Genomic DNA, 20,901 nt, shown 5'->3' on the forward strand with positions numbered 1-20,901 from the left:
AAAATTAATTCAACATCTGAGAAAGATTACATTGTGAGAACTATTTTACATCTATCTATGGGAACCAAGCAAAAATCTGCGTTTGGAACGAAGATTAATAACCGACAGGTTTCTTACAGAGGGATGGAGTAAGAAAATTAATTATATACAAATATACATAAAATATAATTAATTATGAATTTAATGAAATATGTTTAAAATAATAAAATATATAAAAATATATTAAATGATCCTACAAATTTTGTATCCGACTGTAATTAAAACTCCAGGTACAAATGAAGGGGAAGTATTTTATTCAATGTCCTTGGGTCATGGGCATGTGACTTTGATGACGGTCAGGTAATGATAGTTCACTGCAAGTGTGATTGGCTAGCACATCTTAGAAACTTTAAATTGTGTACTTTGATAGTTCTTAATAAGTGACTATAGCGACTCATAATACTTGTTAACATTTAGTTACCATCTAAAACCAAGTACTTTGCAGATACTATACAGATAGTAACCATCCAAAATCAAGTACTGTACAGGTATTATACAAAAAGTAACCATCCAAAAACAAGACTAAAAAGAAAGTAACCATCAAAATACTGCTAGGTAACAAGTACTACTACTACCCTAAAAAATTGTATATCTCTGGATAATCTTCAAAGTCAATACCTATTAAATTCTGGATGGAGCAGTGGAGACGAAATTTTTACGGGATCTCCACTTAAAAAAAAAATTTGTTGGGATTGGCTGAGGATTATAAAAAAGTTTTGTTAAATTGTAATCACGAACTAATGTTGATGCTTATCACAAATAACTTATCGAACTTGAGAGTTCACTTGAATTCTGAGTCATATCCATAATGATCTGAATGTTGATTTTAGTAAGAATTAGTATGCTCTCCTATATGAAATGTATACAAAATTTCAATCTAGTTACTATAATCGTGAATCACATCCATTTTTGGCCCCAAATGAATTTAATTTGAAGACAAAATGAATCAGTAAAAATTGGTCCTATTGATGTGAGAATTTCAATAGAACTAAAGACACCAAGTCATGAAAATACCCAAGCTTACTGCTCCTCATACAAGACCGTTAAGTTGAATATAACCCACTAAACGGACTAGTACAACGAGTTGTTTAACATTAGAAAAATGTTGAAAGATACTGTTTCGATTGATGTTCAAGCTTTCTTTGATAATAATAATAATTTTATTCTAAAGGAAATTGGAATTGTATTCGAAAAAGATCCAAACTTGAATAACAGTTTTTTAATAGAATCACCATCTGATTTTACTTTGTTAAATACAAAATCTCGAAAGACTGCAATTTGGTTAACCAATACACATCACAAAATTTTTTGGAAGGATGGAGAAAATAGTTTTCCGCAAACTCGAAAGTATCTAAGGACAAGTACAAGCGGAAAACAAAATATTTGTAAAGGTTTGGAAAAGAAACGATTTCTACAGACGTTTTTTGGGAGCCGTCAGCTCATTAATGTCGAGGAAATGGGCTGTCCGTCATTAAACAGGTTTAACGGAAACCGGTTTCCCTATTGTGAAACACACCATAAGCACGGGGTTCGTGCTCTTAACAATGCATACATTATTTTGACATTTTTTAAAAGTAGCTTCAAAACAATAAAATAATTTTTATACATTATTTTAAAGTTGAGACTAGATGTGTAAAGATGTGCAAGAAAACAAAATTAACCAAATTAAGTTTCATGAGGAAATTGACCAATTTATTGAATAATTTAAAGGAGAGATAATTGGTCAGCATTTTCAATACCTTCTTAACACAAAAACTGGCGACGTCTTGTCGGCCCCGACTAATAAGAAAACAAGACCATTCTTCAATATCTGATGTCACAAATGCGGAAAAGAGGGTCACAAGAAGGCGGAGTGTCGCTCGTCTGGTATGCCCCCGCGACATAGTCAACTAGCTAATCAACGTTCTGGACATAACGGAGGAAGAGATCGCTCGACTCTAATCTGCTTTAAGTGTGGAAAGGAAGGGCATGTGGCTACTGTGTGCCCGGATCGTCAGGAACGCTCAATGACGGTCAAGAGGGATTATGTTAAAGATGTCAACCTGTGTACCGTACTTGAGCCCCTAGGAACTTTTCAACAATTTGGTGAGTCGTTCAAATTTTGTTTTGACTCAGGAGCCGAGTGCTCGCTCATCAAGGAAGCCGTCTCGCTAAAGCTGTCTGGATCTAGAATAAATAACGTAGTAATTTTAAGAGGTATTGGTAGTAATACGGTTTATAGCACCCTACAGATATTGGCTAAGGTTTTGATCTGTGATCATTCCTTCGAAGTTCTTTTTCATGCAGTTCAAGACAGTTATATCAAGTATGATGCTTTGATTGGGAGAGAAATTTTGAGCCAGGGAATCGGTGTAACAATTACATCTAATTCACTTTCAATGTTTAATGAAAAAACTGTATTGCCTGTCTTGACTTCAGACTGTGTTCCCGATTTGACCAATGTTGATACAGATCTAAGTGGTTTAGATAAGGATAGGCTAACATCAATGCTTCAAAATTACTCTGGTTCGTTTATAAGTGGTATTCCACAAAGTCGCGTAACTACGGGGCAGCTAGAGATTCGACTGATTGATCCAAACAAGACAGTTCAGAGACGACCTTACAGATTGAGCGTGGAAGAAAAAGAACAAGTGCGAATGTCTATTAAACAGCTGTTGGATGCGAACATTATAAGACCAAGTTCCTCCCCCTTTGCAAGCCCGATGCTTCTTGTTAAGAAGAAAAATGGAACTGACCGTCTCTGTGTTGATTATAGGGAACTGAATTCGAACACTATTTCTGACAAGTATCCGTTGCCACTTATTTCGGACCAGATAGGTAGACTAAGTGGTGCTAAGTTTTTCACCTGCATAGATATGGCAAGCGGATTTCACCAAATCCCAATTCATCCGAATTCGATCGCACGAACAGCGTTTGTTACTCCGGACGGACAGTATGAGTTTGTTGCCATGCCATTTGGGTTAAAGAATGCCCCTTCCGTATTTCAACGAGCTATAAATTGTGCTTTAGGTGATCTTGTTCATTCGTATGTAGTAGTCTACATGGACGACGTTATGGTAGTAGCAGGTACCATAGACGAAGCTTTAGAAAGACTTGAGGTAGTTTTGCAAACCCTAACTAAAGCCGGATTTTCTTTTAATATCACCAAATGCTCATTTATTAAATCCTGTGTTGAATATTTGGGGTTTGAAGTTAAGGCAGGTGAAATAAGACCTAACCCAAGAAAAATAAAAGCATTGACTGATCTGCCACCCCCACAGTCTGTGACCCAGCTGAGACAGTTTATTGGTCTCGTTTCTTATTTTAGGCAATTTGTCTCTCAGTTCTCACAATTGTTGAAACCTCTGTATGCTTTAACTTCCAAAAGCATATCGTTTGAGTGGAACCCGGATTACGAGCAAGTACGACAAAGAGTAATTTTTATCTTGACCAATGAACCCGTGCTCACTATATTCGACCCACTTTTTCCGATTGAGCTTCACACCGACGCAAGTGCTGATGGTTATGGGGCCATTTTATTGCACAGGATCGAGAACAAGCCTCGAGTGATCGAGTATTTCAGCAAAAGGACTTCCCCCGCCGAAAAACGCTACCACTCATACGAGTTGGAAACGCTCGCAGTATATGTCTCCATGAAGTATTTCCGTCATTACTAGCATGGTCGTCAATTTACGGTGTATACGGACTGTAATTCGCTCAAAGCTTCCAAAACCAAAGCCGAGTTAACTCCTAGAGTGCAAAGGTGGTGGTCGTATATGCAGGTTTTTAAGTTCGATATTGAGTATAGACCAGGTGATCGAATGGCTCATGTAGACTTTCTCTCTCGAAACCCAGTGTTGGAAGATCGTAAAAATTCAAAAGGTATAACCGAAAAGCGTATAAACTTGACAGAGATTACCGACAACTGGTTGCTGGCAGAGCAGCAAAGAGATGAAGAAACATCATCTATCGTGTCCAAATTGCGCAATGAAGAACTTCCTGAGGATATAGCGAAAACCTTTGAGTTACGTGGTGGTACTCTATATAGGAAAATTCAAAGACATGGGAAAACTCACTGTCTTCCTATTATTCCAAAGCCCTTTAGGTGGTCTGCTGTTAACAACGTTCACGAGGCAATTATGCATCTCGGTTGGGAAAAGACCCTTGCAAAAATGTATGAGTACTATTGGTTTGACAAAATGTCAAAGTATGTCCGTAAATTCGTTGACAATTGCATTACCTGTAGGTTATCTAAGCCTCCGACTGGCAAGGTACAAGCTGAATTGCATCCCATTCCGAAAGTGAGCGTCCCGTTTCATACAGTTCATATTGATATCACAGGGAAGCTTAGTGGTAAAAATGACCAAAAGGAATATATAATCGTTCAAATAGATGCATTTTCTAAGTTCGTCCATTTGTTTCACACCACTAGACTAGACTCTGAAAGCTGCATCAAATCAGTGAAGTCTTTAGTATCGATTTTTGGGGTTCCTTGCCGTTTGATAGCTGATCAGGGACGTAGCTTTGCTAGTACTGTGTTTCGTGACTTTTGCTCAGCGCAAAAGATAGATTTACATTTGATCGCAACTGGCGCCAGCCGGGCCAATGGCCAGGTCGAACGAGTGATGAGCACTCTTAAATCTATGCTAACTGCGGTTGAAACGGGCAAGGGATCTTGGCAGGACGCTTTGTATGAAATTCAACTGGCTCTTAATTGCACTCCTAATCGGGTAACGAAAGTTAGTCCAATAGAGTTACTAATTGGAAAAGAAGCTAGACCATTTGGTCTTGTACCCGTTGCTGAAAACGAAAGTGTAGTTGATGTAAATCTAATCAGAAATATAGCTAAGCACAATATGGAACAAAATTCCAAATATGACAAATTAAGATTCGATCGGAATAAAGCCACTATTGTTAAGCATAAAGTTGGGGATCATGTCTTACTCAAGAATGAGGAGCGACACCAGACAAAACTAGACCCCAAGTTTAAAGGCCCATTTTTAGTTGTTAAGCTATTACCAGGCGATCGATATAAATTAAAAGCGTTAAAGGGCAATCGAACTTACAAATATTCTCACGAATTTTTACGAAAAAATGCCTGAGAAGGGGATTACCAGAGAGCATGACGAGGCGGTCATGGATGAAGATGATGTTGATCAAGCCGGTGATGGCTGCGATGATTTATGAAATAAGAAAATGTAAATGATAACCGTGTGCTATGTGTTGGCCGGTTGGTCAATCGATCTGTTTATAGTCGAGACAGCTGTGTGCTATATTGGCCGGTTGGTTGAGACAGGACTTAAATTGTTAAGTAAAATGAAAACTGTTAATGTGATTGCTTATTGGAGAAGCAAATGAAAATGGAAAATGAATATTGTTTGAATTGATGGTAGTCCGGATCTCAAGGCTTAAAATAATAAAAATATTGTCCTTTGTTAACGTATGAGGAAGTGTAAGTTCGATCTGCAAGTTAAGAATTAAGAATTCTGTATAACTTTTGAATTTAAAAGAATAATGTTATTGAGAAAAAAAAATGTTAAGAAAGCAAAAATGCTAAGTTTCATTTGTTATTCACAGATTAATAGTTTATAAGGCTTTTGATTAATGAAAATATAGTTGTTTTGCTTTAACTTCAAGGTACATATCTAGATCTATTTATTATTGGGAGATAATATTTTGTAATGTTTAAAAGTTGGAAACACACGAGGACGTGTGAAAGTCAGGATGGCCGTGTCGTAGATTAGTTGGCCAATTAAAGTTATAACAACTGTTAGCTTTGATTTGTCTTTCGCTTCCCATTCGTTTTCATGTATGTCCTTCTGTGCTGTTCCTTTGGTTGTTCAAATAGAGGCAATAGTTTCTGTTGTCAACGTTAGTCTGTGCACTGGTGTGAGCGAGATAGATGGATGCAGGTGTCCGCATCAAAAAGGAATATCGAGAAGTTCTCATTAGTGTTTGTATTGGAATGCGAGAAGGAGAGTAGAAGAAAATAGCGAGTGACGCTGGCGAAAAAGAAAAAGGGGACGCAAGCTGTAAGGGAAGCATTCGTATTTGAAGAGCCAAACTGAAAAGATGCCACGCGCCAGAAAACGTTTCCGTTTGGAGCAGCACGAAGAGCAGCCTGAAGCAGAGGAAGGTTCTAGTGATTCCTCGACAGGGGAAGGTTCTAGTGATTCCTCGACATATACATCTATTAAACATATAGAAACCAGATACTAAACAACTTGTATACATCTACTAAATAGATAGTAACCAGCTAATCAGCATTGTAATTAAAGAGTTTATTAAACTTTTCAGAATCTTAGACAATGATGCCTTACTCATACAAATAGTATACAAATAGAATAGTATTAGAAAACTAGAAATAGAAAAATAGTTGACAACAAAAAACGATATTACCAGGTCCCAACACCTCTATCATAAACTTGAATCGGAAATTAAATTGAAAGACGCTCCTATGCTAGCTAATGATGCTTTCGAAATATGTTACAATATTATTATGGGATGGAACAAATGAATGCTTTAAAATTAATTCAACATCTGAGAAAGATTACATTGTGAGAACTATTTTACATCTATCTATGGGAACCAAGCAAAAATCTGCGTTTGGAACGAAGATTAATAACCGACAGGTTTCTTACAGAGGGATGGAGTAAGAAAATTAATTATATACAAATATACATAAAATATAATTAATTATGAATTTAATGAAATATGTTTAAAATAATAAAATATATAAAAATATATTAAATGATCCTACAAATTTTGTATCCGACTGTAATTAAAACTCCAGGTACAAATGAAGGGGAAGTATTTTATTCAATGTCCTTGGGTCATGGGCATGTTACTTTGATGACGGTCAGGTAATGATAGTTCACTGCAAGTGTGATTGGCTAGCACATCTTAGAAACTTTAAATTGTGTACTTTGATAGTTCTTAATAAGTGACTATAGCGACTCATAATACTTGTTAACATTTAGTTACCATCTAAAACCAAGTACTTTGCAGATACTATACAGATAGTAACCATCCAAAATCAAGTACTGTACAGGTATTATACAAAAAGTAACCATCCAAAAACAAGACTAAAAAGAAAGTAACCATCAAAATACTGCTAGGTAACAAGTACTACTACTACCCTAAAAAATTGTATATCTCTGGATAATCTTCAAAGTCAATACCTATTAAATTCTGGATGGAGCAGTGGAGACGAAATTTTTACGGGATCTCCACTTAAAAAAAAAATTTGTTGGGATTGGCTGAGGATTATAAAAAAGTTTTGTTAAATTGTAATCACGAACTAATGTTGATGCTTATCACAAATAACTTATCGAACTTGAGAGTTCACTTGAATTCTGAGTCATATCCATAATGATCTGAATGTTGATTTTAGTAAGAATTAGTATGCTCTCCTATATGAAATGTATACAAAATTTCAATCTAGTTACTATAATCGTGAATCACATCCATTTTTGGCCCCAAATGAATTTAATTTGAAGACAAAATGAATCAGTAAAAATTGGTCCTATTGATGTGAGAATTTCAATAGAACTAAAGACACCAAGTCATGAAAATACCCAAGCTTACTGTCTCCTCATACAAGACCGTTAAGTTGAATATAACCCACTAAACGGACTAGTACAACGAGTTGTTTAACATTAGAAAAATGTTGAAAGATACTGTTTCGATTGATGTTCAAGCTTTCTTTGATAATAATAATAATTTTATTCTAAAGGAAATTGGAATTGTATTCGAAAAAGATCCAAACTTGAATAACAGTTTTTTAATAGAATCACCATCTGATTTTACTTTGTTAAATACAAAATCTCGAAAGACTGCAATTTGGTTAACCAATACACATCACAAAATTTTTTGGAAGGATGGAGAAAATAGTTTTCCGCAAACTCGAAAGTATCTAAGGACAAGTACAAGCGGAAAACAAAATATTTGTAAAGGTTTGGAAAAGAAACGATTTCTACAGACGTTTTTTGGGAGCCGTCAGCTCATTAATGTCGAGGAAATGGGCTGTCCGTCATTAAACAGGTTTAACGGAAACCGGTTTCCCTATTGTGAAACACACCATAAGCACGGGGTTCGTGCTCTTAACAATGCATACATTATTTTGACATTTTTTAAAAGTAGCTTCAAAACAATAAAATAATTTTTATACATTATTTTAAAGTTGAGACTAGATGTGTAAAGATGCCGCAGACACAAAATCCATACTAAAGTCCAAGTATTACCAAACGTACTCCACTTACGAAATATTTGCCGCGCAGCTGATGGAACAAATCCAAAAAGGCTCCTCCCAAATACCTCAAGCTCCATTAACTCCGTCCCAAAATTCCACGTCCTATTGCTGTCGGCTCCCTACTATCGACACAGAGGTCTTCTCTGGCGATTATCTTCGCTGGCCGACTTTCCGCGACCTTTTGACGGCAATATACATAGACAATCCGAGTCTAACGCCCGTTGAAAAATTATTCCACTTAAATTCAAAAACAAGTGGCGAAGCTCATTCCATAGTTTCAAGATCCCCACTCACCAATGATGGCTTTCGCTCAGCCTGGAATAACCTAACTGAGCGTTTCGAAAATAAGCGATTGCAGGTGAACAGTCAACTGAAAACACTTTTCTATATGCAATCCATAGCACAGTAGTCGGGAGCAGCCTTAAAAGAACTTCAACGCACTTTTCAAGGTTGCTTAACTATCTTAAAATTTTCCGGTGTTAATATTGAGAATTGGGACCCTATCCTGGTTTATATGTGCTCGACAAAACTACCAGAGCTCACTCTTTCATTATGGGAGCAATCCATCCAAAATAAAGCCGAAATTCCTAAAAGGCTTGAGCTTGATTCCTATTTGACGGAGCGCCATCGAACTTTTGAGGTCGTTGATAGCTTCCGATCTGCCAATTTCCACCACGTCCACTCCAAAGACACAAATCGAGTGGCAGAATTTCCAAAAATAAATTCCTTCAACACAAGGCTAGTTCCGATACCCAAAGGCTGTGATCTGTGTTCGCAGAAGAACCACCCCGTGCAGTAGTTGGGAAATACGGGCTCTAGGACAATTAGCACATTATTGGCCCCCGGCCCCCCCTCCCCCATCATTAACATATGCAAGTTCTAGGACAATTAGCATAATTCAATAAAATATACTTAATTGCCCCCATCGCCCCCACATCCTCATGTGACAATATTGATCATGTATCCTTCCCCTCATTATGTGCAATTAATAGTCAGGTGAAAAATGTACGTGAGAAAGGTCGCACACCCAAAGTATTCAAATATGGTTATCTTAGAGGAACATGTCCGATCATGTTGGAGAATAATGTTTCCTACGATTGTAAAACTAATTTTGAAATCAAAAGAACACCAATCAAATAAATCTCACAAGTTAATGATTCTCAGATGTGGAATATTTTCAAATACACATTTTTGTTTCCGCCCCAGAACGTTTAACTGGTAAATTGTCTAAGATTCTCTTCTTTCCACAAATGGGTCATAAACATGTCATAAAAGGGATTCAAGCTAGAGCTACCCGAACATGTGCACCTGTCAATTACCTGACCGCAATAAAAGGGACACATGCACAACCCAGAAGGCGCACGCTCATTGACAAGATCATGGGCCTCACGCCAACGACCTCACGGCTGAGTGCTAGCTCGAATACGTTCCCATAAGAGGGGTTGAAATCACGACCGCGCAACAGCTCGCAAGTAGCCGACATATCTCAGTCAAGGAAATATTTTCCATTCTCCGTACCTGTAATTTTAACTCGAAATAAAAAGTCAGAAGTTTATTTTGTAGCATAATAATACATTTATTCATTTATTTTGGTATTGCGAACATGTTTTATTATTATTTCATTTAATCATTTTCATTCTTTTTTCTAGATAATAGTATTTATTCATAATGTTGAGTGCTTCCTTTTTGTAATCCGAAATTCGATGGCATACACAAGTATCAACTCCCTCAGTGGCTGCAGCATTGCTGCACACGCAGGTGTCCATATGATTTCCATGAATAGATGTTTTCCTATTACCTCGTTCACATTCAAAGAGTTTGGATTGTATGAACTGGAGCCGTACATTGTGTGCATTGAACAGAATTCCGTCAAATACATTCAGAAAGTTATTTATTTTAACTGAATGCATGTTGTCTATCTAAGTCAACAATCTCGTCTTACCCTTTTAAATATGCTTACACAATTTATAAGAAAATTTTATACAGGTTTTCATCTTCTTCTTTTACCCAAAAATATGCATTCTCGAAACTCAACAAATTAAAATCTTTGATTTTTCCTCTTCTTTTACCCAAAAATGTGCATTCTCGAAATTCAACAAATGAAAATCTTTGTTTTTTCCCAAACTCGAAATGATTTTTTCCAAACTGTCCCCTATTGGCTACCTGAGTATGATGGTGTGTATAAAAAATGACCTTTCCTTTTCCACCTGCAGCAAAGTATGTGCGACCTCTTCTAACCAACACTCTCCTTTGTTCTATGATTTTGTGTCTCCTTTATCGATTTGATGGTGTCCTATTGGTTACACATGTATCAAATATTTTTCAAAATCAATACTTCTCATCTCTTCTAACCAATGAATAGTCGATGTAACCTACTAGAATTGCATAAGTTTTTGAATTTAAAAAAATCTTAAGTATGCATCTCTCATCTTCAATATTATTGTTCAATCGATCGAGGACAATAGTTAGTCTTCCTAAAATAGTCTTGAAGTGGGATACTCTGCTACGTCAAACACAACTTAAGTAAAAGTGAAAAAGTGATCGTAAAAAAAGAATTTAAACAAAACGAATAAAATAAAATGAATAACCAAAAGCAGTTTTGTCAATCCTGCAAGTGTTTCTTGCTAAAGAATAAGTGGGCAAATCATGTCCGTTTGGAGTTGCATAAGCGAAATGCAATTCAACCCCTTGACGGAAGAGTCAAAAAAATTTCTGAGGGATTCAAGGGAAGAATACTACATTATATGTATGTAAACGATGGATCGGACTTGATCTTACCTGAGAGTTTCTTGAGTGAAGCTGGATTGTCCCTACTTTGAACTGTTTGCAGAGTATTTACTTCTTAAAGATGAATCTGAAGAAATTGAAATGAAAAGTTTTCAAAGTAAAATGACGATCATGAATAAAGATTCTGACTTAGAAAATATCTTCCATGAACATACCATGGAAATAATTTCAAAAACACAAGAATTTCAAGAGAGAGACAGTGGATGGTCTCTTATAAAATTGATTCGCTTGGAAATGAATGTGAATAATTACACATCGATGGCTGGTTCATCTTTCATACCACTACCTTGTTTCCTTTTAACGAAAAAAGCAATAGTTAACGTTTGTAACGAAAATGATCAATATTGTTTTAAATGGGTTTTGATTTGCAAAGATGTTCGGCATATAATATTGATATATCGCTGGAGATAATTCGTACAAGTGATGAAATAATATTAGATTTTACAGTGTTGACTTTCCCCCTTGAAATAAAATTTTGTTACCATACTGATTAATCACAAAAACGTACTGATTATCTGATTTCCTAAATCTAAAGTTACATTTTATGGAGTGCAAGCAAATTTTTTAAAGAAGAATATTCATATGAGTTTAAACGTACTCGGATATAATGAAGAGACGAGGGAAATAATTGGACCACTTTTTCAATCGGAAGTGGAAAAGCCTCTTCATATCAATATGATGTTTTTGGAAGAAGATGGTAATGGACATTACATGTACATAAAAAATATATCAAGGTAAATTCTTTCATTCATTTTTATCTCTTTTAAGCAATTAAATAATTTGTATATATTTCTCTTTCGAAGACTAATGATGTGTGTTAAAATTTTTTCAAAACTGAGGAAGCTGCATTGAAACACAAAACGCTCTGCAGTATGAAGGTCTCAAAGATGCCACACCCCCAGAATAGTACATTGGAGTTTACCCAGGTTCAACATCAGCTTCAAGTTCCATTCGTTGTCTACGCGGATTTTGAATGCATTCTGGAACCGAAAAATCTTGAAGTGAGCCCCAAATTATTTAATATTAATGAACATATTCCAATATCATATGCGTATTATATAAAGTGTGCTTTTGATTCTAGACTAGTTAAATTTGGTTTAGAAACAGGAAAAAATTCGGGAGTAAGTTTTGTAAATTCATTGATAAAAAATTTAACTAAATTGAGTGATGACTACTTACATAAAATAGTTCCTATGAGAATGACTTTGGATGACCAGAAAATATTTGATAATTCATTGAATTGTTCTATTTGTCAGAAAGATTTAGGGACTGATAGGGTTAGAGATCATTGTCATTTCACAGGTCGCTTCAGAGGTGCAGCCCACTCTAAATGTAACTTGGATTATAAAGTTAACAAATTCATACCAATATTTTTTCATAATTTTTCGCAATACAATTGTCATTTATTTATTCAAGAGTTGGGAAAGATTCCCGGTGAAATTTCCGTAATACCAATAAATAAGGAAAACTATATTTCTGTCTCAAAGAAAATAAAAAGTTTAAGTGGAAATAGTTTTGAAATTCGTTTTCTCGATACATATAGATTTATGCCATCAAGTTTAGATACCCTAGCTTCTAACTTAGTTGATGATCAATTGAACACTGTTAAATCGTTTTTCAGTAATGATATAGAATTTGGACTAATGCGTAAGAAGGGTATATTTCCCTATGCATATTTAGACTCCGCTAGTAGACTCGAGGAATTTTACCTCCCACCAAGGGAAGCATTCTATAGTAATTTAACGGAAAGGGAATGCTCTCAGGAAGATTATGATCAAGCTTTTAAAGTTTGGTCGCATTTCTCTTGTTCCACTCTTAAAGATTATTTAGAATTATATTTAAAAACTGATGTATTCCTTTTAACTGTCATTTTGGAAAACTTCCGAAAAATTTGTATGCAAATTTATTTTCTTGACCCAGCTCAGTATTTTACGACACCAGGTCTATCTTGGGAGGCAATGTTGAAAACTACAAATATTTAACTTAAATTGCTGTAAGATATAGATATGTATAGATTTATTCAAAGTAGCATTCAAGATGGTTTAGTTCAGTGTTGTCATAGATATACAAAAGCAAATAATAAATATTTGTCAGATTATGATTTCTCGAAGGAGTCTTAATTTTAAATGTATGTGGATGCGCATAACTTGTATGGTTGGGCAATGTCACAACCTTGACCACAAAAAGACTTTAAATGGATGTCTACCACAGACATAGACAACTTTGTCCGTCAAATTGTCTGGCCTCAAAAGAGGATAAGGTACAAAAATTAATTGCTGACCTGGGAAATAAGAAATATTATGTAATACATTATCGGAATTTTCAACAATGTATACAGAATGGGTTAGTATTGAAAAAGATCCATAGAGGTGTTCAGTTTTTACAAAAGCCTTGGTTAAAGAATTACATTGATCTAAATACTTTACATACAAATAAATTTGAAAAAGATTTTTTTAAATTAATGAATAATTCTGTTTACGGAAAAACAATGGAAGATCCCGAGCGCAGGGTCGATATTAAGCTTGTTGGTACATGGGAAGCTCCGGATAGCTCGAAGACTGGACGAAAAGCACATTGTGCCAAAACTTTAACTACAAAATCCAATTTTCATAGTGCAACTAAAAATAATGATAATTTCTATGCAATTCAAATGATAAGATTCTCCGTTCTATTTTATAAGCCAATGTATTCAGGATTTGCAGTATTAGACTTATCGAAATGGAAAATGTATGATTTTCACAAAATATGAAGCCAAAGTTTCAGGAAAAGTTACTTTTAAATTATATGGAAACTGATTCATTTATCTATACAATAAAAACTGAAGAGTTTTATAAAAATATTCGTAATGATCTTGAAGCAAAATTTGATACATCGGACTGTTCAGATGAAAGAATTAATCTATATTACTTCAAAAGACTAACAAAAAAAATTCAGGGTTTTTTAAAGATGAGCTTAACGGTAAATTCATGACAGAATGTGTAGGTCTGTGCTCAAAGGTTTATTGTTATAAAATAGATCAAGTTGAATCTTCACATAATAAAGCAAAGGGAGTGAGTTCACGAAATCTTACAATTGAAGACTATAAAAACGTTTTATTAACTGGGGCCTCACTATATGGTAATAGAACAATGTTTAGATCAAAAGCACATAAAATAACTAAGCACATAAAATTCTTTGTGGCAAAGCTAACAAAAGAAAACGTAATGTTAATGAAACACAATTTGTAGAGTTAAGTAATGAAGACCATGGTACGACATCAATAAAACATCAGAGATTAATTGAAAAAGATATTTTAGAAAATGTTGAATGGCCAGAATCAAATTCATTTTGTTTGGGTGAGATGATACAAAATAATTATGTGAACGATGGAGAATCATTAGATAGCCTTAAATTTCAAAAGGAACATATTGAAAAAGGACTATTTTATAAATCAGTTGAATTGGAGATGTTTTATTATGATCGAGACTTTGGAAAATATAAATGAAAATGATTTTGAGTTTAGAAAAAGTATTTTTTTATATTTAATTTTAGTTCAAAAGATTGTACAAAAATATTAATATTAAACTTATTATAAGATAAGATAAATATGTAAATAAAAATTAATATACAAATAAAAATTAATTAAATAAATCATTTATTATACTACAAAATGTCTTCTTTGTTTATCCAGCTAGTCTTTGAAAACCCGAGCCACTTAACCAAAACTTTATTTCCTTTTCGCCTTAAAATTTTTTCAACTAGGTATGTGGGGGAAATCGTGTTTTTTTCAGTTCTTCGTATAGAATCCGCCCTGAATCGGGCTACCATCTAAATCTTCAAGTAAGTATGTTTTAGGGTATGTATTCTTCACCTTTCTAATTTTAAAGATTTCAGTTGTATAGTTTCAGTTTTAAAAAATAAGACATGATTATATATACTGATACGAACGTGGTCCCCCCTACGGAATTTACTTGCAACAAATATTTTCAGGTGATTATACGATGTTTGTAATATTTGTTTTTCATTGGAAGAATTGACTTTACTTGGACTAATTTGTATTGTTCTATGCACTATATTATTATATTTATTAATTAATTGTTTTTACATATCTATCCACTTATGTTTTCCATTGAAACTAAACTCACGCCACATTAACTCTTTAAGAGTTCTATTGAAACGTTCAACTATTGATGCTTTTAGAGTACTGAAGGTTGAATAATGATTTATCCTATAACTTTTCATTAATACCTTAAATTTAGAATTAAAGAATTCAGTGCCATCATCAGTTTGCAGATTTCTTGGTGTTCCATGACCCGATTTAAATATTCTCTCCATGGCTTGGGAAACATCATTTGCATTTATTGATTTTAATGCCTCACCCCAAGCATATTTCGAAAATGTGTCTATAACAGTCAACAAGTATCGGTACCCATCATTAGGTTTTGAAAAGGCTCCCTTTTCAACCAAATCTGCTTGCTGTTACGTACGCCCTCGCCATACAAAGATTAACAGCTGTCTTAAGTTGAGGGTAGGGGCCCTAATGACTAACCAAACTCCAATTGATAAGGGCAAATCAGCAAAAACAATTTGACAGCTCATGGGTGTCGCGTGGCCAGAACAACGACAACGATCGACCTGCTCGTAACCGTACTCCAGTAAGGTGGCAAAGTGCACCAGCCGGCCGTTGACTCCTAAAATAGGGGAAATAGAGAAACAGTACCCCTAGGTGGGAACACTTAGTTAACTCATCCAATATGGGGAGCTAGCGAAAGCTCTAGTCCGGTAAAAAAGACCCCTGCCAAATAGAGAAGTCAGACAGAAATTGTTCTGATCTCTCCCTGACAGTGGTCTAGAAGTACAACTACCATCAACACAGACCACGACTGGAAGAAGGCTGGTGTCCAGAAGGATGTCTTGACCGTTTCCCTAGGATCAACTTCACTCAGGAGAAAGTTCTGATTACTGGTCCTGTGATCGACCACATTCTAGAGGAAGTCAACCTGCAACAAATCCTGAAGGACTAAAAAAACTAGTGAACCAAGTGCATGGCCTAAGGACCCCAAGATGGGCAGCAAAACGTCCAAAGTGGCCGGCAGCACCGCCAATGTGATTAACACCGTAGAGATCGTTGACCACAAGGACGATATCCAAGATGTCAACAGGACCATGAAGCTCATCGTTGGACTACTCCTAGACCTAGTGGTCCTTAAGGTTGTTAAGATGTACAAGCGCTCTGTTCAGAGACGCCGCGACCAACATCACGCCCTGGAGGAAGTGGTGACCCACATCGGAGCATAAGCCGAGCAGTTGCAGTGAAGTGAAACAACAAAAAGACAATAAAAACCAATAAAAGGCAAATAAACTGCACTCAAAGTTAACAAAACGTAAATCACCAAAAACAATTACAAACAATTTGCCATCAAATACATACGTGAACAAGAAATTGGAGCTGCACCGACCAGCCCCAGCTCGAGCATTGGAACTGACGTGCGCCGCGGTGGAACTCTCATACGATGCATGCATACATACATATCTATAAAGCGATAGTGTTATTTTTTTTGTGTAACGTAATTTTTGTGTTTTGTTTTTGTAAACCGCCATCAAGTCTTGCACGTATATATATATATAAACCAAATATAAAATCTCCCAAAGCCCAGGATCCGGAGCGTCGAGATCTCATTTCCCAGGATTAATAGGAGGGTAAGTTCGTCGGAACACGGTTCCTTTCTTATATAAATGCATATATATATATCCGTGCACCATGATTACCTCAGAAGCTTTAGCAAAAACAATAGACACTGATCCACAATTTAACGTAAGAATTCTATACTTATTATCAAAAGCGACCCTACCAATAACAGTGAATGAATGAATGGAGTACTTATATTGTTTAATCCGCTGCCTAATGGGAGGCAGCCAAAGGTGAAATTTGCCCTTGTGCAAATGCCAGTGGCTGTTGTTATTGCACCGCCTCTGCCCCTGTGCAGATGGCGGAGCTTGATCCAAAAATTAAAACGACGGAGTCAATGATATTTACTTCACGAAGTTCTGTGTGAGACTGTATTCTGCTTTTGGTTATACACTTGGTTGGGCTGCGCATAACAAGAAAGCTTGTGATTTACCGTTTTCATTGTGGATCATAATGCTTTACAATAGAGGGTAATCTCTTAGCATACAATTTCAACTAAAATAAAGAGGCAAGCGTGAACATACTCCGCCCGTTGGAAGGACGGTCGTTCTTTCAAGATACAGGTGAGATAGGCAGGGGCGCAACCTTACGAATTGGGCGAATGACTCCTTTTGCTGTCTTAATATCGACGACTCGGACTCTTCCGTCCGCTCCAGAGCAAGTATTGGTAATGCGTCCCAAGGGCCATTGCTGAGGTGAAGCGTTGTCTTCATGGATCATGACCAGCTGCCGCGGGACTATGTTCGCCTTTGGAGAGAGCCACTTGCTGCGGGCCTGCAAGGTGTGCAGGTAATCTCGTCGCCAAAGCTCCCAGAATTGTTGCTTGATGTGGGTGACCCGTTGCCAACGTGTCAAGTGCGATAGGTTGCATTCCTCTAAACTTGGCTCTGGAAGTGCCTTTAAAGACGTTCCGACCAAAAAATGCGATGGAGTGAGGGCTTCTCCATCGTTTGGATCTTCTGAAAGAGGCGCGAGGGGTCGTGAGTTGACAACCGCTTCAGCATCAACTGCGACAGTTTGGAGTTCCTCGTACGTCAGATGTGAGTGACCAGTGTTTTTTACCAATAAAAGCTTCATGGACTTTACCGCCGCCTCCCACAAGCCGCCAAAATATGGTGCACGGGGTGGAATGAAGCTAAATTCTACGCCATTGGATGAGGTGAACATTTGTAGGTCCTTCAACGCTTGCTGGCTGAAGAGTTGCATTTTAAATTCCTCTAATTGAGTGCGGGTTCCAACGAAGTTGGTTGCGTTGTCGCAGAATATCCGATTTGGCAAACTTCTCCGCCCGATGAAGCGCTTTAAACAGAGAATAAAGGTATTAGTTGACAGATCAGATACAAGTTCTACATGTACGAACGAAGACGGCCATATATGTTTTGTATGGAGCCTTTCCGCGAATGCGATAGGACGTCAAAAATGGACCACACAGGTCGACTCCAGATACAGCAAAGGGTTTTGTGAGTGACAACCGGTCCGCAGGAAGTGACCCCATGATCTGGTCCAGCAAATGAGGCTTGTAATGATAGCAGTGGACACAGTTGCGCACCACTTTGCTAACTAGTCGACGAGAATTAACGATCCATACTTGGAGACGCAGGATTCCGATTAGAGCCTTGGGCCCTGCGTGCATGTTAGTATGGTGAAGAAATTCGACGAGTTTATATGTGAATTTGTGATCTTTTGGCAGTAAAAGTGGGTACTTGGCTTCTACCGGGATTTGCGCATTTTCTAGACGCCCGCCAACACGAATCAGTGTCACCGTGCGAGTTCCTATAGCTGATTCCGACAGAAAAGGTGTCAGCCTTTGAAGATCTGCGCTGAGGACTTTACCCTTCTGTAAACAATATATTTCCTTCCAATACGTTTGATGCTGAATAAGCCCTACAATAAACAAGAACGAGTGCTGCAACTCAGTTGCTGGCATTTCAACCGCTTGCGACACGCAGAGGTTTTTGCTTGCAGGGATCTTGTTAAACGCTCGCAAAACGTAAGCTGTGACTCGAAGAACACGATGATACGAAGAGATTCGATTCAGAATTTGATCCTTTAGATTCGGTGCATTTGAATGATGAAATTTTTCTTATTTCCAAATCCGCATCTATGGTTTCGATTTTGTCCAACGACTGCGGCCAAAGATGTTCTTCCAACTTAAGAAAGGTTGGCCCCGTAAACCAACTTGTATTTTGAAGTTCGCTGACCTTGCATCCACGAGATATGATGTCAGCCGGGTTTTCTTTTCCTGGCACATGACGCCAAGAAATGTTCGATGATTGAGTTTGAATTCCTGAGATCCGATTGGCTACAAAGCAATTTAATTGGGAAGAGTGCACGGTGAGCCAGCGTAATACGATTGTGGAGTCTGTCCAGAAAACAACTTTTTGTATGTTGCTGAACTTATATTTTATTTTGTTCCACGTATCACAAAGAATTGATGCAGCACAGAGCTCTATTCGTGGAAGAGAAAGGACTTTAATTGGGGCAACCTTTGACTTTGCTATGAGTAAATGCGATTCTACTGATCCATTTTGAATTGAGCGCAGATATATACAACAGCCATATGCACGCTGTGAAGCATCTGCGAATCCATGTATTTCGCAGTCATGTTTTGGGGAAAATCCTACATATCGGGGTATGGCGATTTGGTTTAAATTGTGCAAGTCAGGATAAATAGATTGCCAACGATCTATTAATTGTTGCGGCAGTATTTCGTCCCAGTCCAAATGACTCATCCACAGCTCCTGCACAAAAATTTTGCATCTTATAACCACTGGTCCTAACAAGCCAAGTATGTCATATACGCGTGCAATAATTGAGAGAATGTTCCTTTTCGTCATAGCGTTAGTTTTTGGCAAATCGAACCGAAAGCAAAATTCGTCCACCTGGGGCCTCCACGACATTCCTAAGGTTTTTGTGATATCTTTGCTGTCTAACTTGAATCGATGTTCTTTGATATTATCATCCAACTTGCTAAAATTCCATTTGGCTAACTCCAATCCGGCACAAGATAAGATTCCAGTAACTTGATCAATCTTCAATTTTAAATCCTCAATGCAGTCAGCTCCTGTAAGGAGGTCATCGACATACATCTCCTTAGATATAATTTCAGATCCTATCGAAAATTCTTTCCTATATTTCTCTGCTATGAAATACAAACTTCTGATGGCGAGAAACGGTGCGCAAGCAAGCCCATACGTGACAGTATTCAACTGATATAATTTCAACGGGTCAGAAATGTTGTGCCTCCACCAAATCAACTGAAACTTGCGGTCATGGGGATCTACAATGAATTGCCGATACATTTTTGTTATATCAGCTGTTACAGCATGCCTATACAACCTAAATGAAAGCAGGGTTAAGATAAGGTCTTGCTGAACTGTCGGTCCAACCATTAAAATGTTATTTAATGATACTCCTGTCGACGACTTCGCAGATGCGTCAAAAACTACACGCAACTTTGTTGTTGAGCTGTCTGGACGCAGTACAGCGTGATGCGGGATTACATAGTGAGGTTGGTTTGGGTCAAATCTATCTACAGGTTGCATGTGCCCCAGATCAATATATTCTTGCATGAAATCAGAATACATTTTTTTTTGATCGGGTAAACGTTGTAAACGACGCTCTATTTGCCAAAATCGTTGCTTGGCAATATCCACTGAACTTCCCAATTGTTGGGTAGATTTCGAAAAGGGAAGCCGAACTTGAACTCGCCCATTCTCGAGAAAAGCAGAGTTTTTGCAGAAGTGGCGATCACATTCTTCCTCTTCAGTTGTGTATTGGTTTTGAGATGATTCTGGAAATGATTCGATTTCCCAAAACCTTTTTAGATTTTCATTCAGCTGTTCGGACTGCTAGATTTTGCACATAAGAACATTAGCCTTTGCCCTAGATTTCGGATTGTCAACAACTTGTCCACCAATAATCCATCCGAGTGTAGTGTTAAGTAGGCATGGCAGCCCAGGCCCCAGTGATAATTTTCCGCCAGTGAGCAATTCAAAGAATTCCTGGGTGCTTAGTAGAATGTCAATTTTTTGTGGTTTAAAAAACAATGGGTCAGCCAAATCTATTCCGTCAGGGATTGACCACGTTGATGATTCTATTCGAGTGGCGGGTTGAGTCAATGCTATTGTTTTGGTAACAGCAAATTGCAATGACCATTCGTCAGCAGACAATCGTG

At 37.0% G+C, this 20,901-nt stretch overlaps 1 protein-coding gene across 1 annotated transcript; it reads right to left on the minus strand.

Moving 5' to 3' along the window:
* Nucleotides 1-17,276: 17,276 nt before the first annotated feature.
* LOC139352858 (uncharacterized) lies at nucleotides 17,277-18,357 on the minus strand. Its single transcript, XM_070995495.1, has 2 exons — nucleotides 18,313-18,357; nucleotides 17,277-18,023 (listed from the first exon to the last, which is right to left on the minus strand). Exons 1-2 carry the CDS (start codon nucleotides 18,355-18,357, stop codon nucleotides 17,277-17,279), a joined length of 792 nt encoding a protein of 263 aa, XP_070851596.1.
* Nucleotides 18,358-20,901: the final 2,544 nt, after the last annotated feature.

This window comes from Drosophila suzukii, chromosome 3 (genome assembly GCF_043229965.1).
Source record: "Drosophila suzukii chromosome 3, CBGP_Dsuzu_IsoJpt1.0, whole genome shotgun sequence".
Lineage (NCBI taxonomy): Eukaryota > Metazoa > Arthropoda > Insecta > Diptera > Drosophilidae > Drosophila > Drosophila suzukii.